This window comes from Peromyscus maniculatus, chromosome 21 (assembly GCF_049852395.1).
Source record: "Peromyscus maniculatus bairdii isolate BWxNUB_F1_BW_parent chromosome 21, HU_Pman_BW_mat_3.1, whole genome shotgun sequence".
In the NCBI taxonomy this organism is placed as follows: Eukaryota; Metazoa; Chordata; class Mammalia; order Rodentia; family Cricetidae; genus Peromyscus; species Peromyscus maniculatus.
Window position 1 is genome coordinate 30,082,588 of NC_134872.1, and position 26,466 is coordinate 30,109,053.

General features: G+C 43.9%; 2 protein-coding genes, 1 non-coding gene and 1 pseudogene across 6 annotated transcripts in view; 2 read left to right on the plus strand and 2 right to left on the minus strand.

Moving 5' to 3' along the window:
* Lims1 (LIM zinc finger domain containing 1) overlaps positions 1 to 7,054 on the minus strand; it is a 107,330-nt gene extending 100,276 nt beyond the window's left edge. The window contains exon 1 of one of the 2 annotated variants that reach the window (XM_076557238.1): positions 6,898 to 7,053. In XM_076557238.1, the coding sequence (XP_076413353.1) occupies positions 6,898 to 6,929 (32 nt within the window). In that variant the 5' untranslated portion in view covers positions 6,930 to 7,053. Of the gene's footprint in view, positions 1 to 6,897 lie in introns of both variants that reach the window. The other variant, XM_076557237.1, reaches the window with a different exon arrangement.
* A 42-nt stretch (positions 7,055 to 7,096) lies between these two features.
* LOC102904165 (oogenesin-1 pseudogene) lies at positions 7,097 to 10,527 on the plus strand (annotated as a pseudogene). The gene is made up of 2 exons (XR_013046675.1): positions 7,097 to 7,281; positions 7,416 to 10,527. The product of XR_013046675.1 is annotated as an oogenesin-1 pseudogene (transcript).
* Positions 10,528 to 14,787: 4,260 nt separating this feature from the next.
* On the plus strand, positions 14,788 to 14,891 carry LOC121824928 (U6 spliceosomal RNA). The gene has a single exon (XR_006066923.2). It is a non-coding gene; the product is annotated as a U6 spliceosomal RNA (small nuclear RNA).
* A 2,415-nt stretch (positions 14,892 to 17,306) lies between these two features.
* Positions 17,307 to 26,466, minus strand: part of Gcc2 (GRIP and coiled-coil domain containing 2) — a 60,050-nt gene continuing 50,890 nt past the window's right edge. For both annotated transcript variants that reach the window (XM_042266597.2, XM_076557231.1), the window contains 2 exons: positions 25,539 to 25,740; positions 17,307 to 18,830 (listed from right to left, as the gene is read on the minus strand). In XM_042266597.2, the coding sequence (XP_042122531.1) occupies positions 18,760 to 18,830; positions 25,539 to 25,740 (273 nt within the window). In that variant the 3' untranslated portion in view covers positions 17,307 to 18,759. The remainder of the gene's footprint in view (positions 18,831 to 25,538; positions 25,741 to 26,466) is intronic.

Genomic DNA, 26,466 nt, shown 5'->3' on the forward strand with positions numbered 1-26,466 from the left:
CAGAACTGAAACAATGATTAACCAACCAGATCACACCTTGACCTAGACTGCTTAATCAAGCAGTGTTCTCATTTTTACTCTATTTCAACTAAAGGCCATGCCAGTACTCCACAGATGAACTTGGTCGACTGGACCCTTACTTGTTTCTCTTCCCAATGTTGGCTGAAGCCTTATTAATTGGTAAACTGGGACAGGTGGCTGAGGCTGCCCTTGTAAGACTGTTAGAGCTGGGCTTTTGCCCTCAAACTCTGGTTACAAAGACACTGTCACAATCATGACTAAATCATCCTCACCTTCATCACATCCCACCTCAGTGCCCACATAATAAAATAAAAGAGTGGATATGTACTAGGACAGGCCCACAGGGACAAGGATATTGGCTCAAACCAGTTGCCAAGGCATCCACATAACATACTTCCTTATGAACCAACCTGGAGTCTGCCTGAGGGCCTAGCAGAAGGCTGAATCTCCCACTCTCAGTAGTCATTCACTGCCTGTAGTTCTCTGTCTAGGGGTGGGGCACTGTGAAGATTTCCCTCATCCAGGTTAGCATGTCAACCAGTGTTGTCACTGCTCAGGTCTCGTTTAGGCAGCCACATAGCTGAGATTTCTAGAGCGTGGCTTGTCATACGGAGAAGACACAACCTTGCAGCAAACTTCCTGACCCTCTAGCTCTTATACTCTTTTTACCCCCTCCCCCACCCTCCACACCTTTTCTCCTGGTCCCCCGAGCCTCAGGTATACGGGCTGTATTACAGATACATCAGCTGGAGCTGGGCACCCTACTGTTAGTTGTTCTCTGAATTTTGATCAATTGTGGCTTTCTGTAACGGTGTCCATATAATAAAAAGAAGCTTACTTGATAAGGGGGAAAGCCACATTTAATGTGGGTGTAAGGATAAATATTTAGAATGCAGGCAGACATTATACTGGTTTGGGAAAGTGGCAGTAGTAGATCCCCTCTACATTAAATGCCCTGCCTCCCCAGCCATAGGTAGTTGGCTAGGTTTACAGTTTGAGCAGGCCTTAAATCCAATCAGATTTAATGGCTGGTGGTCAGCACCAAGATTTAAGTGTCACTGTTTCACTTTTGGGGTACCTTGCTTTGTTGGTTATTTTGTGATTCACAGGCATCACACCTGGGTAGGACTATTGGTTGCTTCCCTCCCTTGGCAGCTTGCATAGCACCTTCCATTACTATGAAAGCTAGTCCTATGGAGGAGGTTTCTAGTCAGATCCAATTCAAGTCCTCTGAGTCCAATGTTCAAAGTACATGGTATTCAGTAGTATGGGCTTATCTTCAAATTCTAGGCAATAACCAGGGGCTATGACACAGCCTGTTTCATTTTAGAAGGTAGACTTCCCCGACAAACAAATAGATAACTGTGCTAAAAGTTCAATATGGTAGTCTGTGTGTTTGGATTGGGTAAATGAGACCATTGATATTCAGAATTATTAATGAAAAATGAGTATTAATTCTTGTTACTTTGTTGACAATATTTGCTGTCCTATTTGTTTAACTACTGTTTATTCTTTCTAGTGTTTATCTTGTTCTTCAATCTGAAAGATTCCTACAAGTGTCTTCTAGAGAGACTAATTCCTTTAGAATGCTTTTATTGTGAAGTTTTTCTTTCTCCTTCCAAACTGACAGTTTTGTGCAACATAGACGGCTGGACTGGCAGCTGCTGTCTTTCAGACCTTGAAATATATTATTCCAAGTCCTTCCATAGTTCCTGTTGAGAAATCTGTGGAACTGTCTATGATTTTATTGCGAACGTTTCCCTATATCTGAAGCATGAAATTCTCCTTCCTCTATGCCTATGGCTGAATATTCCAAGTCTACCTTATCCTCAAGGCAGTATATTCGGTCATCCCTCTGATCCACTTTATTCTTGAAGCTTCCACAAAGCTTATATTCAACCTAGTGAATACTATTCCAGGACTTTTGTTTGGCTTTTCTTTACCACCCTCTTCTCCCCCCTTCTTGTTTCTCTTTACTGAGATCCAGTTTCATTTCCTGTATTGGCTTCCTTTTTTAAAAAGCTGTCTTCTTGGAATTAATCCAGGGGTTTATTAGTGTCTTCTTCTTTTTTTTATTTTTTATTTTTTGGAGACAGGTTTCTCTGTATAGCCCTGGCTGTCTTCGAACTCACTCTGTAAACCAGGCTGGCCTTGAACTTAGAGATCCACCTGCCTCTGCCCCTCACGTGCTGGGATTAAAGGCGTGCGCCACCACAACCCTGCTTAGTGTCTTCTTTTTCTTTGAACATCCTTATCATTGCACTTACTAAGTCTTTGTATGGGATTTCATACTGTCTCTGGAGGCATTACATAAGACCGGTAGTTCTTGGAGGAGTCCTACTGCCTTGGCTTTTATGTTTGTTTTTTTTTAAAGTGAGATTTGTATATATGGGGTTAGGCTGGTTAATTTTTTTTCTCCCTTAAGATAACCTTTTTTCCCCCCAATAGAGGTATTCACAATATTTAAGAAGGACTAGGTTATAGTAGGGTTCAGATAATAGTTTCCCCTGTTACACTGGTATTGGAGAAATAGGCTCAATTCCCAATATTCTCCAAGAATAGAAAATTGTTAGCAAACTCCATCATTACCAAAGGACAGATCCACTATGAAAATAAAGTAACAATTCAATTAAAAAAAAATCACCCCTTAAGCACAATCATTTTAGGAAGTAAAGAAACAATAGTACTGTGTACAATAATCTATTAGTTACCACAGATGTGAGTGGAGGAAAACAGGAGAGTAAGACTAGTGATTAGTGTTGAGTTGGTGAAAACAAAAGGAAGAGTAAAGAGAAATGTGGAACAGTAGAGACAAGGAGGGCATAGGACAGCTTAGAGTAAAGGTAGAATGAAAAGTGTCAATATTCTGACCCGCCCCTTGAAGTCCCGCCCCTTGGGGCCACCCCGTGTCCTGATGTAAAAGCCTCATTTTAAGGAAAAACTCCTCCCCTTCCTCTCCTCTACCCTCTCTCTCTCCATTCCCACGAGGTGTGCACACCTCCGCTTTCTCCCTTCTTTTTTCCTTGCCTCCCTCTTTCCTGTCTTTCTCTTCATCTCTCTATGATAATCAACTTTCCCCGTGGATGCAGCACTTGGGTGTGAATGACTTTCCATCCCTCTCCCCACTCTGCTGGTGTCTGGAAGGGTCTGCACTTGGCCGTGCTGGGGGGAGGTCTTTTGCTCCACCCCTTGGCATTCCTTTAAAAAGCCCTTTAAAAGAGACACAAGGGGGCCGGTGGATTAGGATCCAGGCCCTCCCAAGGCTGTCCTGTTTCTATCTCTCTCTCTCCTCTATATTTCTATCTAAATCTCTTATCCCTCGTTCCTCAAGAGCACCCTGGGGGAAAAAAGGTGGGGGCAGCCCCCCAACAAAGAATATGGTCTGCACTGAGGCATATTTAAATGATTATCTGAACAAATAGACATTATTGAAATATAATTGTAGAATTAAGCTCTGCTCTCCCATGATGGATTTCTGAGGCTGCTGAGTTTCTTCACTGAAGGATAGGCTCTGAGTCCTCCCAAGGAAAGAGAGAAAGCTCACTTCCAGTACCCACACTTAGCAATATTAAAAACTACCAAGGAGATGAGCCAGGAGGCTCACACAAAGGGAAAGAGCACAAATGCTAAAATCAATATAGTACAATCCTATAATAAATAAATAATCAAACAAGTAAGGGCAAAATCCTGATGGATCATTTTTCTCTAAGACTGTAGAGCACAGAACAATTAAAGAACTAAGGTGTTTCAGCCCTTGAATATTAGCTCAGATGGTAGAGTGCTTGAGTTACATAAAGCCCCAGGTTTGAGCCCCAGCACTGCATAGACCTGTGGTACATAGGTGATACATACCTTCAATTCCAGCATTCGAAAGGAAGATGAGAAACTCAAAGTCATCCTTAGCCACATAGTAAGTTCATGATACCCTGTCTTAAAAAACAAAAAAACAAAACAAAAAAAAGACACACACACACACACACACACACACACACACACACACACACACACAAGCAAAACACTTCACACAACCTGTTTCCCTAGCAGGAGTAAAACACTGCAAATTTAGAAAGACACTAGGTGTCACAGCAGTTTCCCTCTTCATAATGGCACTGCCCTACAGGGCCTGAGGACCCATGGTGGTTCTTCAAGTTTTCGTTCTTTAGTCCTAATAAAACTTCCCGCTGGGCGGTGGTGGCGCACGCCTTTAGTCCCAGCACTCAGGAGGCAGAGGCAGGCGGATCTCTGTTCGAGGCCAGCCTGGTCTACCAAGTGAGTTCCAGGAAAGGCACAAAACTGCACAGAGAAACCCTGTCTCAAAAAACCAAAAAAACATAAAAAACAAAACTCCCCAAGAACAAAAATTCTATACTACGGGCTGGAGAGATGGCTCAGAGGTTAAGAATACTGGTTGTTCTTCCAGAGGTCCTGAGTTCAATTCCCAGCAACCACACGGTGGCTCACAACCATCTGTAATGAGATCTGGCTCCCTCTTCTGGCCTGCAGGGATACATGCAAAGAGAACACTGTATACATAAGTAAATAAATCTTTAAAAAAAAATTCCATACTACAACGCTAATTCAAGAAATACTTTGGGAGTTGGAGAGCTAGATGGCTCAGTGGTTGAGAACACATACCGCTTTTCCGGAAGACCCAAGTTCGATTCCTAGCACCTACATCAGGCATCTCACAATCACCTCTTACTCCAGCCCTAGAGGGATCCTCTGGCTTCTGTAGGTTCTTGCACTCACATGCACACACCCACACACAAACTCACACACATCCATATCATTAAAAATAACAAAAAGAAAAAAAACTTTGAAGGCAGTGATAATTCTGCCAAATTCTTTCCATACAGGATAAGAATGTCAATTTCCCCTTTAAGTGTCCTTGATGAAATAGTACAGCCACTCTGGGGGGGGGGATTGTCTGCTTCTTAAAAAGCTAAACATACAATTATTATACAATCTAGTAAGTGCATACCCTTTGACATTTATTTCACAGAGAGGGAAAACATATGTTCATACTAAAACCTGTACACGAGCTTCCACAGTATCTTTAGTTTTAATGTCTTAGAAATGCAAGCACCCAAGTGTCTTTCGGGTGAAGAGTGCAACAAACTGTTGGACATCCAGACTAATTGCTCAGCAAACCAACTATGGTACATGCAATGAGGACTGTGTAATTCCACTTATCCGAGGTACTCAAAGGTTAAATTCAAAGAGAAGCAGAACGGTGGTTGCCAGGAGCTGGGGGAAACAAGGAATGAGGAAACAGTTCAATGTGTGAAAGAGCTTCAGTTTTGTAGATGTTCCACGGCGATGGCAGTGTATCGATAAGGATGTACTTAATGCAAAAAACAACAAAAACAAAAAACAAAAAAAACAGGGGGAGGGGTACACACGGTGGCCAAATTTGTAACCCCAGTCCTCCAGAAGCTAGGCAGGAGGATCATGGACAAATTCAAGGCCAGCCTAAGAGTGGGATTCTACAGAGTGAGATTTGGGGTGAGAAGGGGATGGCATCAGGGGAGGACACTAGACCAGAGACACACTTGTCCTATACAGACACCATTATATTTTAGTCTGCATACCCATTCTTCTCTACAGCTCACAAATATTTTCAATTCCCTATCAACTTAATATTCCACACATCTTTTTCAGTGAAAAATGTCCATGGCAAAGGCAGTAACTATCCATGATGACTGTAAAAATTATTAACTCTTGATCATCTTCCTTGGTGCCTAATGTGCTTCTGCTACATACCAAAGTAATGTGACTATCTCAAGGAAAAGCACATGCTATGTTAAGCACTGAGCTGAATTAGAAGCATTTTTTGAAATACCATTTTTACTGCAAGAATAACAGACAAGACAACCATGGTGATTTAGACTTACATTTGGCAGACATTTCATTGAAACTGAATTTTGGGGACAACAACTGACAATATTTTGTTGATGATGAGAAAAGTCATGATTTCTACTGAAAATTGCAATGTTGGAAAATTACCACATCTTGAGTTTGACAGTTTCCCCGATACTTTAAGAATTTAATGAAACTGGTGGTGGAGACGTTAATAAGATGTGTTAGCATCTGGGACATTCCTTAACGCGGTAAGCCAATACAAACCCGTTACAGTGAGTAACAGTTCCATTCAAATACAAGGCAGTCTTGAGGAATTTCATGTTAACTGTGAGCTCAGATTTCACATCAAAACTAGCCTTTAAGAAACAATCTTCTGAACTTCTGGTGGAGTCACAAAGAACACTCAGAATTATTTGGAAAAGCTGTAAGAATACGTCTCTTCAAACTGCCCATCCATCCATTTAAGACTAAATTTCCTTTAATTCATTCAAAACACATCACAACAGACAATGCAAAAAACCAGACCGCAGCTAGCTGCCTTTTCTATTAAGCCAGACATGGAAAGGAGTTGTAAAATATGTAACAGGCTGTTCGTCTTAACTTTTCTGCTTAGGGCACACTACTTTCATTAAAACGCGTTATGCATGTTAATAGACCACGGGTTATTCAATGAATAAATATTTAACACGCCCGTTTCCACTTTTAATACCACAAACATGTTCGTCTGTGTGGTCCTGAGACCCCCTGCTCCGTTCTCCCTTATGGGGAGAAAGTGAACTAACTACCTGGAGCCAAGCTCTGGGACAGGATCCGCCCTCCCACCCCGAGGCTGCACAGGACAGCTCAGCGGGACCACGAAGGCCTCTCCCGCCTCGGGCTTGGGCGGCGCGTGTCCGGGCCTCTCGCCAGCCGCAGGCCGCGCGGCGGCGCCGGCGGCAAAGCTTGCCCGCCGGTCAGGCCCAGGCCCAGGGAGGCTCGGGCAGCGGCGGTCCCAGAGCGCGAGTGCGCCCGTACCTGTTGGTCATTCCGGCCGCCACGCCCAGCATCTCCGCGGTCCACGCCGGGTCCCTCGGTGTCTCAGTCCCCGCCGCCGCGGCCGCACCCTCTTTCCCTCGCTGCCCGGGCGAGCTGCCGACTGGAGGGCGGGGCCCCGGCAGGAAGGGGGCGGGGCCAGCTGGTAGCGCCCGGCAAATGGCGACGCTGACCACGCCCCGGAGAGCGTGGGCCTAGGCCGTAAGCGGGGCGGGGCTAAGGCTACGGCGAGCCGAAGCCGGGCTGGGGGCGGGGTGAGGTTCGGCGGGGGCGGCGCAGAGAGCATCGCCGGTCGGGCGGAAGGTTGGGGTGCCGCGTAGACCGAAGCAGCCGGGGAAGGAACGCGGCGAAAGCCGGAGCAGCGAGGTAGGGACCCTGCAGCTTGGGCGACGGGTCTTGGCCCCGCCCCTGAGTCGTCATAGCTCCTCCCCACCCCCCGCACCAGGCCCATCCCTTCTTCGTCCAGGCCCTAAGCCTGCTTTCTTCTCGTTTGGCCGCAGGCGCTGCTGCTCCCCGGCCCCAAGCAGACAGAGAGGCTGATGGGCGTTCTGAGGATGCCCCTGACACTCCTGGAGAGCCACTGCGTCTGACCCGCGAGGAACACGTGGTAAGGTGTGACTGGTCAAAGGACAGGCCGCAGTATCGTGGGCTGGAGGCTGTGACTCAACTTGGCAGATGGGCCGCCTGATTCTTTCTTTAGGGCGTTAAAGGGTCTGTACGTGGTTCTACCCGCCCTGCGACGGTCCTAAGGAGATTGTGCCAAGGACGGTGTCATGCACGTCGGTCTTCCAGGGGTGGAGGTCTCATCTGCATTGGCCCCCTTCCAGCCTACAGGAGCTTGGAATGTTTAGGGTATTTTTGTTTTAAGTTTTACTTCGGGTTTGAAGACTGGGAACGTGGCTGAGTAGGCATTATTATCCCTGAAATAAACCGGTCAGAATGGGAGACCAGGCCCCACCCACACTCATGCAGCTGGCAAGACAGAGGCTGCTGAGGGAGGAGAATTTGATCATTTCTACCCTGGAGGAGCTGCCCATGGGGCTGCTCCCGGCGATGTTTGAGGAGGCCTTCACTGACAGACGTATAAACATCCTGAGGGCCATGGTGTCTGCCTGGCCATTCCCATGCCTTCCTGCGGGAACCCTGATAAAGGACCCCCACCTGGAGATTTTGAAAGCTCTGCTGGCTGGACTAGATGTGCTGATTACAGAGAAGGCTCATCCAAGGCGGTCGAAACTCAGAGTGCTTGATTTGACGAATGTGCACCAGGACTTCTGGAGCATTAGGGCTGAAACCCAGGAAGGTGACCGCTCACCACAAGCCAAGAGGCAGAAGCAACCAGTGGAGGAGATCTGCCCTAATTCTGGGGTGAAGAAACGTTTTAAGGTGGTAACTGATCTTGAACTCATAAAGGCCAGGTTCAATAAATGTGAAACGTACCTGTTACAGTGGGCCCAGCAGCGCAAAGGTTCCATTCATCTATGCTGCAGAAAGCTGAAGATTTGGGATTCACCTGTCTTTGCTGCATTACAGATCTTCAAAAATATAGATCTGGACTGTATCCTGGAGCTGCAGCTGAGTCAGTGGTCACTGGAATTCATGGCACAGCTTTTTCCTTACCTGGAGCAGATGAGAAATCTTCACACGCTTGTGCTCGAGGGAATTCCGAAGCCCTTCAGATTTGCTGCCTCTGCCGAGCAGGGATGGATAAGCATGTTGCTCTCTCAGATCTCCAAACTCCCGTGTCTCCAGAATCTCTACGTGTATAACATCTACTTTTTAACAGGCTGCCTTGAAGAGTGGCTCAGGTGCCTGAAGACCCCCTTGAAGACCCTGTCAATCACTGACTGCCGGCTCTCCCAGTCAGACTTGGATTACCTGAGCCAGTGCCTGAACATCCGTGAGCTCAGACACCTGAACCTGAGTGGGGTAGTGCTCTCCGATTCATGCCCTAAGCTTCTCGGGCTTCTCCTTGCAAGAATCTCAAGCACCCTGCAAACCCTGGAACTGGAGGAGTGCGAGATGAGGGACTCTCATTTCATTGCTATCTTGCCTGCCCTGAGCCACTGCTTCCAGCTTACCAAGGTCAATTTCTATCATAATAACATCTCTCTGCTTGTCCTGAAGAACCTTCTACGTCACACAGCCAAGCTGACCAAGCTGGCCCAGGAGCTGTACCCGGCCCCTCTGGAATGCTATGAGGAATTGAGAATACTTAGAAACAAATTTAAGCTGCTTTGTCCCGAGCTGCTGGATATACTCAGGGCCAAAAGGCAGCCCAAGAAAGTCTCCTTCTCTACAAGAACCTGCCTGGACTGTTTTCACTCCTGTTTCTTTGACCTGGAGGCCAGACTTTGCCTTTGTCCGTAAGTAGGATAAGGTTGCTTCAGGTACTAAGTATGGAAGCCTAGTATTGGGAGTGTATATACACTGTGCATCCTCGATTGCATATAATAAATGTACTGAGTTTTGGGGGTTAAAAAAAGAAAAAAAAAAAAAAAAAAAAAAGAAGTTTAACTTTGTGGTCCTGGCCAGCAACATGGCTGAACAGGAGTTCAATCCCTGGGACCCTTGTGGTGGAATGAGAGAAGCATCTCTCAATTTTCCTTTGACTTCCAAACACATACACACAACAGTATAAATAAATGTAATGAAATAGAATTTAAAAATGTTGCTTCCAAAAGAAAAGAGAAATCTTGCTGCCATTTTGGGGTAGTTGGATAAAATCTGGCTGCCTCTTGACTAGTGGTTTTTAGTTTCATCATAGTTATGCCATCTGTGGAATGTGCTCTCCAAGTGATTCTACTTCTGTGGTTGACCAATGTCTGCCACAAAGAAAACTTGGAAAAATATGGTTGTTCTAGAACATGGGATTGAATTTCTTCTTACTCTTCAACTCAGCAGTTTCTCAAGATAAAAGAGGATGTCTCCATGACTGTTTCTTTTATCTTTGTTCTGACTGTCAACAATCAACCTTTAAAAACAAAAGTTGATATTTGGAAATCTTTCATATATGTGTGTATGTAGTGGGTAGCTGTTCCAGCTTTGACCTGGAAGTACTACCCCCCAGTGAGGCTTCCAGTAACCGTCACGCCTACCTATGACCTGCCCCTTAGGCGGGGCTGAGACAGGAGTCCTTAAGACTTGAGATCCAGATGTGATGGTTCTCTTGGTTCCTGGTGACCCTGGACGCTGGATGTAGACCAAGCAGAGTTCTCCAGAGAACACCGCTGGACTGCACGTCACCTCTCCCGGATCCTATAACCTATCCCTTCACTTGTAAGTTACCCCAAAATAAACCTCCCTTTTAACTATGTGGAGTTGCCTCAGTAAATCCTCCAATATGTGTATATGCACACAAAGTACATGAAAATTAAAAAAAAAAAAATTATGTGTATGAGTGCCTGTACCTATGTACCCTTAGAGACTAGAGGAGGATGCTGCATCCCCTGGAACTGGGGTTACAGATGATTCTGAGCTGCCATGTGGGTGCTGGGAGTTATCTGGGGTTCTCTGTAAGAGCAGCAAGCATGCTTCCCTAATGAGCTATTTCTCCAGCCCCACAAAAAATTATTGTAAAGCATGTATTCAAAATAAATACTTAAAAAAGTTTTTTTTTTCTTATTTTCCATCTCTTTCCATCTTTACCAGATAAGTATGTAGTAAGAGGGCAGGGGAAACTGTTTCCTGCTTCCAAATAATAAACTAATTAGATAACGTCTATATCTTCAGCACTGAGTTTTATTATTTCCATCTGATTTTGTTATAATAGAAAGAAATACTATGTAGTGGGCAGTATTGTGCATTAATTCAGAGTGAAACCTTGGACTCTGAACGTCCTATGTTCAAACTCACATGGAAGAAGCCAAGAATCCAGTAGTTGCTCAGTCCACAAGGTGAGATGTTTCAGCAGTCAAAATCTGGTGCTGAAGGCCTGGAGCATTCCTGGGGAGCTGCTTGTTTTCAGCCTACATTGGAAGCCCAAAGAAGTTAGATATCAGCAACAGGACAGATGAACTTGTCATTAAGAGTGAGGGCAAACAGGCAAAAAGCAAAGTTTCCTCCCACATCCTTGTATCTGGGTGCCACCAGAAGGGTACTGTCCACATTTTAGGCTTCAAATAATCTGATTTAAAAAAAAAAAGTCCTTTATACGAATACCCAGTGGGTTGTATTTTAGATGATTCCAAATGAAATCAAATTGACAACCAATATTAGCTATCACATTCTCTGAACACCATATGCCCTTTACAAGCCTGACAAAGGAACCAGGGCTTCATGTATGGAAGGACTGTACCACCGAGCTACACCCATAGCCCCATTCTTATCATGTCCTTAAGAAAAAGCTTGGAGTAGGAGAATATTTGTGTGAGATGTTTCTGGGAAAAGGACAGTTTAGCATTCCTAAAATTCCACTCCACTGAGTTGCTGCCAAAGAATCCCATTACTCACTCCCACATGATCACATATGAGATCAGTGAAGTCTACAAAACCCAATCTGACTTCATTTGTAAGTATTTATTTTGAATACATCATTTACAATATTTCTTTGTGGGGTTGAAGAAATAGCCCAGCAATGAACACAGGTGATGGACTTGGGGGTGAATATGGGTTGGGACCTTGTTGGAGTAGGTGTGGTCTTGTTGGAGAAGATGTGTAACTGAAGGTGGGCTTTGAGTTTTCAAAAACCCGGCAGGCCCAGTCTTGTTCTTTCTGCCTGCTTCCTGCTGATCATGATATAAATCTTTCAGCTACTGCTCCAGCACTCTGCTCCTCACCATTATAACAGGCTGACCCTCTGAAGTACTCAAGACCCCAATTAAATACTTTTACATGGGTTACCTTGGTCGTGGTGTCTCTTCACAGCTGCAGAACAGTAACCAAGACAGCGAGTTACAATATTATGTGAGACTTCCATTATTATCCTGAAATATGGGTTTCCTATCACCACTATTTTTTTTAGGTAGGATTTCACCAATGGCTGGCCTGGAACTTGCTACGTAGAACAGGCTGGGCTTGACCCACTTGCCAGGTGCTGGGATTAGAGGGTGATGTGTCACTACACCCAGCTTCATAAGCACTCTGGTGATGGCTATTCTTTTTGTTTGTTTGTTTGTTTGTTTTTTGTTTGTTTGGTTGGTTTTTGGTTTTTCGATACAGGGTTTCTCTGTGTAGCTTTGCGCCTTTCCTGGATCTCGCTTTGTAGACCAGGCTGGCCTCGAACTCACAAAGATCTGCCTGCCTCTGCCTCCCGAGTGCTGGGTGTTTGTTTGTTTTGAGACAGGGTTTATCTGTGTAGTTTTGGTGCCTGTCCTGAATCTTGCTCTGTAGACCAGGCTGGACTCAAACTCACAGAGATCTGCCTGGCTTGGCCTCCCAAGTGCTGGGATTAAAGGCGTGCACCACCACCACCACCACCACCACCACCACCACCACCACCACCACCACCACCACCACCCGGCCAGTGATGGCTAATCTTGGTTGTCAACTATATCTGGAATGAACTACAATCCAGAAATGGAGGGCACACTTATGATCCAGACCTTGAGGCTGGGAGGCACACCTTTAATCTGGGCCATACCTTCTGCTGGAAGCCTATATAAAAACAACAGAAGAAGGAAGGGTTTGTTCTTCACTCTGCTTGCCCTCTCCTTGTCAGCACATCCTTTTCCTTCACTGGCATTGGAGTCGGCTTCTTTGAGATTCCAGCACATATAGAAGACCAGCTGAGACATTCAGCCTCGTGTCTGACACCCAGACTGAGCAACTACTAGATGGGCTTTTCAAGAATTCACAGCTAGCTATTGTTGGATTAGTTGGACTGCAGCCTGTCAGTCATTCCATGACCCAGCATTAGCACTTTCTACCATAGATGATCTCATGAATCCTGAACAGCACAGCTTAGCCTTTAGTCTAAATACCTCGTCTAGGAGTTTATTTTTAAAAAGATGTACATTGTGTTTGTCTGCACCTATGAGGAAGTTGGAGAAGTTTCTTTTCCATCTGTATGGCGAAATGCTATTTCAAGTCTTCTATCAGCCACTAACTCAAGGCAAGCATGCCTGGGCAGGTTACTTCACACTGTTTCATTGGGAGGGTGGATGGGTGCCGTGGTCACCCCTCAATGGATTCCCCGTATTTCATCTAGCTCTGAAGGGTCACTCCGGGTCATCTTGATCAGCCAACCGTCTTGGTAACAGGATTTGTTGATGAGCCCCAGGTTTCCTGAGCCCCCCGTGTTTCACTGACTCCAATCACCTCTCCCGACAGAGGAGGGTGGCCAGTGGCAGTCAGGAACCTGCCTGACTCCATTTTGAAGGCAGGAGATGTTATTGCTGTTATTAAACTTATTGTTAAAAATAAGGTTCTGTTTACTGTAAGAGCTGAGTTGCTGTCTCCTGAAACCTGACCCTCTCCAACCCATGGCCTTGACTTGTTTTTGAGAATACCCTTACCTTCCTTGACCCCTCCCTAATAACATGGTGACCACATGTTTTTTTTTTTTTTTTCTGTATTTCCTTATTGCCACAGTGTGTCTTTTCTTCAAAACTATTAGTGATTTTACTCCTTAAAAGGGGCCCAAGAAATGGATTCGAGGCTGCTCCCTTTAACCTGACTTAGGAGGCAGACTGGCCAACTCTTGGTTGCACTCCAATTTAAAAAAAAAAAATCCAAGCTTGCTTCAAATTTGGCTCAAATTGTGGTAGTGGTTGTATTCTTGCCGTGGTAGTGGTTGTATTCTTGCCGTTGGGATGAACACAACACCAATGTGGGCACGAGACTAATTCAATCACTGTTTCCCAGGTTTATAAGCTCTTTCTTTCAAATCAATAATAAAAATCTTTTCCAGGGCTGGTGAGATGGTTCATCAGTAAAGATGCCTGCCTGATGCAGCCTGAGTTTGATCTGGTACCTGCATGGCTGATGGAGAGAACCAAATTGTAAAACTTCTCTGACTTCCACACACGAGGCATGCATGCATGCATGCGTGCGCGCGCACACGCGCGCGCGCGCGCGCGCACACACACACACACACACACACACACACACACACACTGTCTCGGAAAACCAAAAAAAAAAAAAGAAAAGAAAAAAAAAAGCCTTGCTGAATAATGTAATATTTTGAAATCAGGATTGTCAGGGTTTGTTAATAGATTCACTTCCTTGGGAGAGCTGGTAAAACATCAAGTGGAGATGAAGAGGCTTTTCAAGGGAATGTGACCTTGTCAGAACTCCTTGGCTAAGAAAAAGAGCAAAAAAGGAGAGCATCATCTGTATGCAGCATGTTATCATGTAGAGAAGCAGCAAGGAGCTGGGGTGCAGTGCAGTGGTACAGTGCTTGCTTATCACGCACTGGATCCTGGGTTCTATCCCTGACGGGCAAAAAAACAACAAAAAAGGACAAGAAGTAGTGAGTATAGCATTACTAAGAAGAATATACTTCATAAAGCAAAACAAAAAAACCAACAAGCACGTGTCTTCTAGGTGTTAAAAAAGATTCAGTGAACACAAGCAGCAGCATTGGCAATCTTCTGGACAAGAGACATTTTGCATCACTTTTGTCTGTGTAGAAAGCAATCACAGGAAGATCTCAACTGTCACTTAATGTGGCTTAAAAATATTTATGGCCGGGTTGGGGATTTAGCTCAGTGGTAGAGCATTTGCCTAGCAATCGCAAGGCCCTGGCTTCAGTCCTCAGCTCTGGAAAATAAAATAAATAAAGGTGTGAAAAAAATAATAAAATAAAAAAATTAATTTATGGCCAATATTTTACAGACTACTCAACATCTTTATCCACTAGGAAATGCAAAGTAAAACTCCATTTTTCCCCAGTTAGAATTACTGTCGTTAAGAAACAAAACAAAATGAACCGTGGTATTCAATAACACATATATTAAAATTGGAACAATATAGTGAAGATTGGGATGGCCCTACACAAGGATTACACACAAATTTATTAATTGGTCCATATTAAAAAACAACAACACAAACCTAAACAAAAGCTACTACAACAATGGCCATGTTAATTACTGCTAAGCCTGCTGACCTGGGACCCACATGGGAGGAGAGAATCTCTTCCCACAAGTTGTCCTGAGGCCTCTACCCCATGCTGTGGGCTCCCATACATAAATAAATGTACTTAAAAAAGTGTTAAGTTGGGCTGGATAGCTCAGTGGTTAAGAGCACTGACTGCTCTTCCAGAGGACCTGGGTTCAATTCCCAGCATCCACATGACAGCTCACAAGATCTGACACTCTCACACAGACATACATGTAGGCAAAACACCAATGCAAGTAAAATAAAAATAAATTATTTGAAAAAAAAAAGAAAAAGTGCTAAGTCATCTCTCTCTCCAGTCCCTTCTTTCTTTCTTTTGAAGCAGATCTTTTTATTTTGTGTGTGTAAGTGTTTGCCTGCATGCATAGAGGTAAATCACATGGGGGTCTGAGGAGACCGAAAGGGCATGGAATCCTTTGGAATTGGAGCTATTTCCAGTTAGGAGCCCTAGTGTGGGTGCTGGGAACCAAACTAGTGTGAGAGACAAAGTTACATTTTAAGTTTTAATAACTATGCCTTGAAGATCCATGAGACAAAAATGCCTCGTATCTGCAAGCCCCTTGCCCAAGGACAGATAGTTCCTGAAATGCTGGAGTTTATTGTTTATGGGAAATATACCAAGCCACATGTTTTCACTGCCCTGAACAAGTCTGACCCATTTGCACCAGATCACATGTGGGTGGGAGGTTCACAGGCAGGAAGTACATCAGGATGTGCACTTGTCCGATTGGAAGAAGCCTGGAGGTAAGTCAAGATGTATGCTGGCCCCTGATTGGACTTGATGGGAAATACTTAAGCTGCTGCTAACTATGAGACTCCAGGCCATTTTTTTCTGGGAAAAAATGGGAAACCAGAGATGGATCTGGCCAGAGCCCATTCACCTGGCCAGTATTTAATTAAAGCTTGTTCCAAATCTGGCTTTTAATTGTGGTAGTAGTCTTGTTCTGGATCAGTTGGATTAACACCAGAGCAGAGGTACTCTTAACCAGGAACCATCCTCCAGGTCCAACAAACAGACTCACCTTTTTAACAAGCCTATTCTGTTTGTGCAGCGGTGGCAGATACCTTTAATCCCAGCACTTGGAAAGCAGAGCCGGGCGGATCTCTGTGAGTTCAAGGCCAGCCTGGGCTACAGAGTGAGATCCGGGACAGGCACCAAAACTACACAGAGAAACCCTGTTTCGGGGGGTGGTGGGGTGGGGAAAGCCTATTCAGTAATAAAAATCAAATCAAATCATCACAGCCGGATGGTAGTGGTGCATACCTTTAATCCCAGCACTCAGGAGGCAGAGGCAGGCGGATCTCTGAGTTCAAGGCCAGGTCTACAAAGCAAGTTCCAGGGCAGCTAGGACAGTTACAAAGAGAAACTGTGTCTCATAAAATATATACAACTCACTTTGTAGACCAGGCTGGCCTCATAAAACTAAAATAAATAAAAAGTCTATTCAGTGAGTGCAGGCATCAAGCCCATAGGGAATGAAATTCCACCAGTGACTAAGGAGTCCCATAAAGGCCTGCTTGTCCTTTACTGTACAGAATCAGTCACAGCACTGTACTCAGTAGTAAATGGGATTTCAGCCCCAGCTCTGGGTATGTAGAAAGTTTCAAAAACAAGTTGTTAGGGGCACAATGCAGGCAAGCACTGAACTAACCTGGTTGAAGCCTACACATCCATTAACTGCTAGGCCTAAGGGCCATGCCCACTCCCTGCCAAGGTTTAACAGGTCCTTGTTTTTCAGGACTTGGTTTCTCTCTGCTCTGCCTCTCCCTATATCTCAGCCCAAGGGAGTTTGAAGGAACTGAGCAAAACCTTTCCTCTCAGAGGTCACCTTGGGGCTGCACCCTCTGCCAGCTCCATTTCTGCTCCAATCCATGGCTATATTGCCCAAACAAAGGCACAAGTGTTGCTTCCAGGTCCAGCTGGTGTCTGTGTCTATTTTTCTCTCTCAACAGTGTCTTACTACATAGCTCTTGGCTGGACTGGAACTCAGGATGCAGACCAATCTGGCCTCAAATTATAGAGATCTGCCTACTTCAGCATCCTAGGAATAAAGGCATGTACCATCATGCCTGGCTATCTGTGTTCTCTGATGAGGCTGGGGGTGGGGTAGGGGAGGTGGTCTCAGTAGGCTGGCCTCAAATTCCTGAGCTGAAGGGAGTTTTTCTGCCATGGCCTCCTGCATCGCTCAGTCTGTAACACATTTTCTTAAGCACCAACAGGTCTCAGCTATGGAGGGGCAGTCGTAAAAGAGTCTGCAACTCCACCTCACAACTTAATTGAAAACCCCAAAGACAGCGTTTAACAGAAAAAGAATAGTCATAAAAACATAACCTACAGTTAAATGCATTTAATAGAAATATCAATCATTATAGTTCCTTATTGCTGGTCACAAAAAGCATATATGTCTTTTATATTCAAAGTAATTTTTACCATGCAAAAGGCATTTTTATTATATTCATATGAACAGACTAGATTCCAAAACAAGTTTGTACAGACTTCAAAAGGCAGAGTAGGCCCAAAGAAAAGGTGGAATTTATTTAAATATTACTAAAATTATATTGGATGCCACTTGGCATACTCATATTCACAGTTTATGAAGTTAAAAAAAACCTCAACTTCTAAAGTCAGCTCTGAGATAGATGCGTTTAACCAATACATTCACTAGTTAGGTCTGTTCTAACCTAGGAGGAGCAAACACGGAGAGAGAGAGAGATAGCTTTAAGAGAACAAACCAACATGTCAGCAGCAAATTTCAGTTAAACTGGGTTGGAAACCAATATTCATAGTGACTTAAGTACAGTCCAGTTTCTAACTGAGACTGAAAATTAGAGAATAAACTGTAAGTTTAATAACTCCAGAGAGCACTACGTGGTTATTTATTAACAAATTACATATTAAAATATAATCCCCAAATTTGATTTAAGAGCACAATTTTAATCTAGTCAATAGATTATTTCCAGAGACATAAAGGCAAGTAACACTCTCCCAGCTAGGCTCATTCACCAACAGCGCTCCTAAGCCCCTCTGGGGGCCATGCGTAGGGAACAAGCCTAGCTGAATAACACTGGAAGCACCAGGTTCACGTAGAGATTTAATGCTGAGTAAGACAGTCACTGTTCTGAGATGCAGGGGATTCTCCGAACAGACTCATGGCTTATGAGGAGTGGCAGGCAGCACATTAAGAGCCTGGAGACAGCAGGGAACACATCAGCTGGGGTGGGGCCATCTGGGCAATGTCAGCGACACATCACCAGTACCAGGGTAAGTTTTGAAATAACAAGTGGGTGGGGGTGTATTTTAAAGCAACTGACTAAATTGCAATTTAACTTAGCCTCATAATTAACCAAAGCATATTTACTTCATAATCCCTTCATAAACATGTCAACCTTACCAAGAAAGCATTTCCTTAATCATCAAACATTATTTTAAAAGCTTAAACTCCCCAGTTGGTATGGTACCAGAATTCAGTTCAATTTCAAAATTCACAGTACTACTTAGAAATGAGTGGCTCCTGGGGTTCGAGTGCAGGAATGAACTGTTTTCTCTGGGCACGGGAGATCTCAGAGACTGAGGCCACGGTGCGGAGTTAGAGGGCTGTGGATGACTGGTACCATTACTTCAAGCTGTTGTCCTTTTCCTACAAGTTGAGATTCTAAATACATCTGCTATACATATATACAATCATCGGAGGATGTGAACAGATATGCACACTTCCTGACCAAATAATGATAACCATTTTTTTTTCCCCAAATGAATTCTGTTTAAAGAATTTCCTTTCCATCAGTCTATCGAAGTCCAGACCAACTGTGCAGATAGGATGCCCATCCAGAGGAACGGGAAGCACTTTCTTCCTCACCTGTGGAGATTAAAGAAAGAAATCACCAAATCTTACCAGTGTGAAATCACTGTACAACATAAGGAATTATGTCTATTTCATTGGCTATAGGAACTATAAAAGACATTTAATTATTATTTTGAGTTTCTGAGCATGGTACTGGATGAAGACCAATAATGTGATGACAGATACCTGAACAATACCCATTGTTGAATGGAGCATTTTTTTTTTTTAAACTTATGTGAATAGAGGCAGATAATTTCTTCTTCTTCTTTTTTTTTTTGGTTTTTGTGTAGTTTTTGGAGCCTGTCCTGGAACTCACTTTGTAGACCAGGCTGCCCTCAAACTCACAGTCAGTTTGCCTCTGCCTCTGCAGTGCTAGGATCAAAGGCGTGGGCTACCACTGCCTGGCCTGCAGACTTCTTTTTTATCCTATTTGAAATCACTGGAGCTTGAACCTTTAATCAGTCTTAGAAAAAAAAAATCTCTTTATTTACTATCTCTGTCCTATTCTTTTTCTTCTGCTTCTTTTAGGATTTTGAAAACTTATCGTCATTATTTTGAGTATGAGGATTTCATCTGCATACGTGCCTGTACCACACCACTATGGTGTGGCACCCGTGGAGGCCAAAAGAGGGCACTGGGTTTCCTGGTATAGTTACAACTGGTTATCAGCTGCCCTGTGGGTGCTGGGAACTGAACCCAGGTCCTCTGAAAGAACAGTCAGTGCACTTAACCACTGAGCCACCTTTCCAGACCCTAGAACTTTATTGCTATTAAATGATGCCATTTATTAAAAGTGTGTACGCCAAAATGCATACACTATTTCAGACTAACCCAGGTACCACTGACCAGCCACAATCTCTTCAATTCTCTTCTCCAGAGATAAGTTGCTTCTTTCAAATCAAATCAATATCCCTTTCTAATCTACAAGACTAGTCACAAGCCAAGGGGCCAGTGAAAAGCATTTTTTCTTTTTCTTTTTTTTTAAAGTTTTTTTTTTTTTTTTTAAGACAGGGTTTGTTTTTGTAACAGCCCTAGCTGTTCTGGGACTCGCTCTGTAGACCAGGCTGGCCTCAAATTCACAGAGATCCGCCTGCCTCTGCCTCCTAAGCACTGGGATTAAAGGCGTCTGCCACCACTACCCGGCTATATGGTCATTAGGTATCTTTCTCTAGAGATCTGAGAAACTCCCCCAACTTATCTGAAAGCATTTTTCTTACAAGAAAGTTCACTTTACAATAAACAACAACAACAACAAAACCCTTTGAAACACAAGGTCTCATGTATCTTGACTGGCCAACTGAGGATGATCTTGAATTCTTGAACCTCCTCTACCAACTCTCAAGTGCTGGGATTAGAGGTATGTACCACTTATCTTAGGCAGTGATGGGGACAGAACCCAGGGCCTCCTGCATGCTAAGCAAACACTCTACTGAGCTCCATCTCCAGGCCCTTGTCTTAGAACTCTGAGCCAAAATGGAGGGAAAGTACAGTCCACTTAGGACACGACTTCAACTAAACATCTGTCCAGTGTTTTCTTCCCCCAACTTTTCTAGGTCTTTCATCTATTTCTTGACACTCAGTTCTACATGATTCCTTCTTACTCATGTTCTGGCTTACTCATTCTGTCAACTATATCTGGTCTGTGATTAACCCATCACGTTTTTTAATTTTGTGGGTTCTCATCTCTTATGTCAGTGAGAGAAGCAGCAAACAATCTTTTTTTTGGGGGTAGTGGAACTTGCTTTGTAGACCAGGTTGGCCTTGAACTCACAGAGACCAGCCTGCCTCTGCCTCCCAAGTGCTGGGATTAAAGATGTGAACCACCACCACCTGGCAGCGGCAAACAATCTTAAGAGACTTAGGAAATCCTTTAAAATAAATTAAAGTTTAAGATTTACATTAAGGGCTGGTGAGATGGCTCAGTGGGTAAAAGAGCTTGCCGTACAAGCCTGACGACCTGAGTTCAATTCCTGGGACATAGCACAGAGGGAGAGAACCAACCCCCCAAGTTGTCCTTTGCCCTTTACATGCATGCATCGTGTGGCCTGTATATACCTGCATATGCATGCTCAAGCACCTTTATGCAAGCTCCACATTAACTATGGTTTGAATATGAAATGTCACCCACAGGCTCCTGTGTCTGAACCCTTGATCTCCGGCTGGTGGCTGTTTAGGGGTATGGAGCCTTCAGAAGGTCTTGCTGGAGGATGCATGCTGTTGTCTGTGAGGTTTTAGAGCCTGGCCCACTTCCTGCTCTGTCCTTCTGCTTCCCAAAGTTAGGCTGGCCTCTGGTTCCTTCTGCCATGTCTTCTCTACTATGACTGACTGTTCCCCTCTGGAACTGTAGTCCAACAGAGACCTTGTCTTTTTTCTTAAGTTGCTTTTGATCATGGTATTTTATTATTGCCACTGACAGAATTGGTATACAAAAGAACTAATACAATAATTAAAAAGTGAAATTAAAACACAAAATTTAAGTTTAAGAAGTGTTTTCCTGTTCATTTACAGTACTTAGGACACATGCCTTAGAGTTCTAGGTTCTAAGATCTCCCATGTATACTCCTATGAAATTATTAAAAACTCTAAAACCTCTGAGGTTAGTGTCTTTTAAATTTGTTAATCACTGTAGAGGGCTCAAGCTCACAGCTATGCACTCGATAAGCCAGGGATTTAAAAGCACACAGGCTTGCATAAAGGTGCCTGTGTAGACCAGCACCATCTGCTTTCCACCCAGAAGGCTGAGAGTGGATCTTGTTAATAACCTGGTGACTTGGGGCTGGAGAGATGGCTCAGAGGTTAAGAGCACTGACTGCTCTTCCAGAGGTCCTGAGTTCAATTCCCAGCACCCACATGGTGGCTCACAACCATCTGTAATGAGAGCTGGCAACCTCTCCTGTATACATAATAAATAAATAAATCTTAAAAAAAGAAAAAAAAAAAAGAAAAAGAAAAAAAAATAACTTGGTGACTTGATCTTGAGCTTTGTTTCTCAGTCAATAGAGCCCATCTTTAGGGGAGTTATCACACATGTACCTTACAGCCTGAGGACCTCTACAATATCTTGGCCAGAGACCACACCAGATCCTAGGCCCTTAAGCTATAGAACCCATCTTCATGGCGGAGGTCACATGTATTTTTCGTAGAGTTTTGATATGGTCACACCTTAAGCTTTATTGTACACATGGGAGTGGTTACCAGGAAACTCTTTTCTTTTTTCTTTTTTGGTTTTTCGAGACAGGGTTTCTCTGTGTAGCTTTGCGCCTTTCCTGGAACTCACTCTGTAGACCAGGCTGGCCTCGAACTCACAGAGATCCACCTGCCTCTGCCTTCCGAGTGCTGGGATTAAAGGCGTTTGCCACCACCGCCCGGCCCAGGAAACTCTTTTCTAAAATTATATTGTGCTTAAATATGTCTGAAATAAACTGTCTGGTGTCAGACTCCAGAAGTGTGAATCAGCCTGGCTAACTAGGTCTCGCTGAACTGAACTCGCCTCTTGTGGTTCATGTTTCTGCCAGCAGTGAAGCTTGTAGGGACCCCTACAAATCAAGGGATTCAAAACTTAAAACTGGGAGATACTGAATGTTTGTAACATTTTACATTAAGCATACTGGATAAATAATTGAGAATGCATTATTGTTTTATTAAAAGCTACATTTGAATAGAAGGAAACACATTTCATTCCCGAAATGTTGATAAATTTTATAATGAAGCACGGTGGTGCATGCCATTAATCCTAGCACTTGGCAGGCAGGTCTCTGAGTTCAAGGCCAGCCTGGTCTATAGAGCAAGTTCCAGGACAGTCAGGGCTACACAGAGAAACCCTGCCTCAAAAAGCAAATCTCAAAAGTTTTATAATAAAAAAGCAGGTTTAGTTTGAGAGAATAAAATTAAAACAGTACATAAAAGTAATTAAGGATAGTTATTTATTAAAAATATATATAATATGCTGTCAACATGGCTCAGTAGATAAAGGTGCCTGCTGCCAAGCCTATGGTCTGAGTTGTATACCAGGAACCGACATGGTAGAAGGACATAAGCTCTGACCTCCATGTGTGTGTCACGCACAAGCACATACCAAATACACATAATAAACAAACAAACAAATAGATAAATGGTATAGTCTTTTTAAATTTGTTGTTATCTTTTATTTATGTGCATTAGTGTTTTGCCTGCATGTATGTCTATATGAGGGTGTTGGGTACCCTGGAACTATAGTTACAGACAGTTGTGAGCTTCTATGTGGTTGCTGAGATTTGAACCCAGGTCCTCTGGAAGAGCAGTCAGTGCTTTTAACTGCTGAGCCATTTCTCCAGCCCCAATAAATGGTATATTCTTTTTTTTTAAAAAAAGACTTATTTATCTATTTATTATGTATATAGTGTTCTGCTTGCACGTAGGCCTACAGGCCAGAAGAGGGCACCAGATTTCATTGTAGATGATTGTGAACCACCATGCAGTTGCTGGGAATTGAACTCAGGACCTCTGGAAAAGCAGCCAGTGCTCTTAACCCCTGAGTCATCTCTCTAGCCCCAATGCTATTTTCCTATATTGAGTTTTTTTGTTGTTGTTTGAGATAGGGCCTTGCTACATAGCCCTTGTGGCCTGGTATTCACTCTGTAGCCCAGGGTAAACTTGAACTCTTGAATATTGCCCTGCCTCAGTCTTTTGAATGGTGGGGTTATAGGTATATATATCTAGGATATAGGTACCATGCCTGGCTTCATTTGGTTACTGTTAACTGTGGCTATGTTCTTCTGAATTATAGTAGCAGAAATAAGAGTTTTGTAAGTACTGAGAACTTTCTTCATTAGGAAGACATGCTTTATGAAAACAGATGTAAAGGAACTACCAATACTTATGAAGTAAGTAATCCTGCTAAACATTAACCCTGAATCTCATTAGTCCTAGATCCAGATCTCCTAAAGCACAGCCCCACACCACAAGGGCCAGCTTGCTAAAAATGGGAAATCTTGGGTGAGAGCCAGAAGGTAAATCTTACTAAGCATACTAAGTAACTGAATTCCAAGGGCCATTCTTTTTTTTTTTTTAAAGAATTATTATTTATTTTATGTATATGAGTGCTCTATTGACTTTACACCAGTAGAGGGCATCAGATCCCACTATAGATGGTTGTGAGCCACCATGTAGTTGCTGGACCTCTAGATGATCAGCCAGTGCTTTTAACCACTGAGCCATCTGTCCAACCCCCTCAAGAGCCATTTTAAATTTATTAGATTATTTAGGATGCATAAGGGACAGAGGAACATGTTAGACTGTTAAGATGAGAACATCAATCACAAGTTGGTGTCTATATATTCTGGGCTTAGTATTACAATGCTATACACAGTAAGTACACAGTATGCCTGTGAGGTACTCACTTTGCCCAGATCCACCTAGATGTAATCAGGAAACTGACTTCCTGTGTACGTGCAGTATTTGACTAAGTGCAACACTCCTATAAACACCAAGTTCAAATTGCTGGACTGCTATGGAGCAAATGATCAGTTTCTTCAATTCATATACGGTATATGAAGTTAAAAACATGACTTAATACAATTAGAAGGGGATGAAAACAAACAAACCCAAACAACTACACCCTTACAACTCTTCAACTAAACCTGAAAAACGGCAACAAAACAAAGCCTGAAGGGGAAGGTCAACTGAACGCAGCAGAGACGGATGTGCTCACACAGCAGCAGTAACAGGAGCTGCAGGGAGAGGGAGCCAGAGAGATGGCGCGGTGTGGGGAGTTTACAAATCTCTAGTTCTATTTTGGCCAGAAAAACTGGCCGTGAGCTGAAAACTCACAGCTACAGGGACATTACCGTATTTCCTCTGTATGCTTGGGAACGAAAACATTCTAGACTAATCCAAAAATAAAACCGTGATTCTTAATTTGCAGTTTGAAGCCATGTCACACACACCCTAAGAACAAAACATCCTGCTGTGGGATGTTCTGTATGTCCTGTGGGACCCCGTTCTTGGATTCCTCGTGGCTTTACCCAACAGGTCCGCATAGAGGATGATTAGGACCACGGGCCTGAGTGCAGGTGTCTGAGATGGTCTGCACTTGGATGTGCTGGGGGATGGTCTGTATGTCAAGTTGCTCTGATTGGTCAATAAATAAAACCTGACTGGCAGTGGCTAGGCAGGAAGTATAGGTGGGACTAACAGAGAGGAGAAATAAAAGAACAGGAAGGCAGAAGGACTCACTGCCAGCTGCCCGCCAGGACAAGCAGCATGTGAAAATGCCAGTAAGCCACGAGCCACGTGGCAAGGTATAGATTTGTAGAAATGGATTAATTTATGGATATAAGAACAGTTAGCAAGAAGCCTGCCACGGCCATACAGTTTATAAGTAATACAAGCGTCTGAGTGATTATTTTATACTTGGATTGTGGGACTGCAGGGCTTGGTGGAACCTGGAGAGAAGCCCTCCAGCAACAACATCCAACTCAACACCAGGATACAGATGTACTTTTCAGAGATGGAAGGTCAAACTAAGCAGTATACTGCATTTTGCTGAGTACTGGACTCACTGATGTATTGTAACTGCCCCAATGTTAAAAACTGGCTTTTCAACTCTAGTTACCTGTATGACAGGACAAATAAAAGTGAATAAAACTTAACTAGAAAAAGGTTGCACGCACACATCAATTCTTCAGCAAGACCAATGGTTAGCACAAATGATCACACGGCAGTTGAGGGCCTCCTGTCACATACCTTGAGCAACTGTAGCAAGTTTTCCCTTTTCTTCAGGGCTGAGCTGCAGCATTGTGTCTATAACGGGAAGAAGCCTCTCTCTTTCACTACCAGGTTTCAGGAAGATGAACCGCAGCAAGACATTCTTCAAGTACTCCAGGTTAGCTACAGACTTCTCTCGTTCTTGATTTCTTTCCAGTCTCCTTACTTCACTTTTGAGAAGCTGGTGTTAGAGAAATTAGTTATCAGTGGATGTGGGGAACTTTTGTGACTACAGTAAACTGAACATGCACATTCTCATCTTCTCCCTACCTCATGGAGGTAAAAGTGGAGCTGAGAGGGAGAGGAAACAGGGGAACAAATGAAGTGCTCTAGTCTGACAGCTTTCCAAACACCACCAAGAGCAGATGCGTCCAATGTAAACAGATTGCTGCCTCAGCAGCACAGGCGGCATCACAGACATGCTGAGAACTGGGGAGTGATGGGAAGCACTAAGTGAGCAACCAGAACCACAAGCTGGTCCCACGAGTACACCTCCTCCTCCTCCTTGGGACATGAGCTGAATGTGAGCAGGGGGAGTCAGGAAGCAGGTGGGAAGGTGGGAGGTAAACATCTGCAGCCTCTGCGGACCCCTTCCCCTGCCTTGCTTGCAGAGCCAGGCTATCAGGATGTCCAGAGCAAACAGTACTTTACCAAGACACGCTCAGTTCAGGAACACTAAGGAGCACCAGACTAGGTCTCTCCATGTGGCTGCAGCTGACCTGAACTCTGGAATTTGTTATGTAGACCGAGCTGGCCTTAAAATAAGAGATCTGCCTGCTCTGACTCCCAAGTGCTGGGATTAACGGTGTGTGCCTCTATGTCTGGCTCAGTTTCATTTTCCCAAAGGTTCTCTAGTCATTATGAAGATTAAATACTATAATTAATGTAAAGTGCAGGACTTGGACAT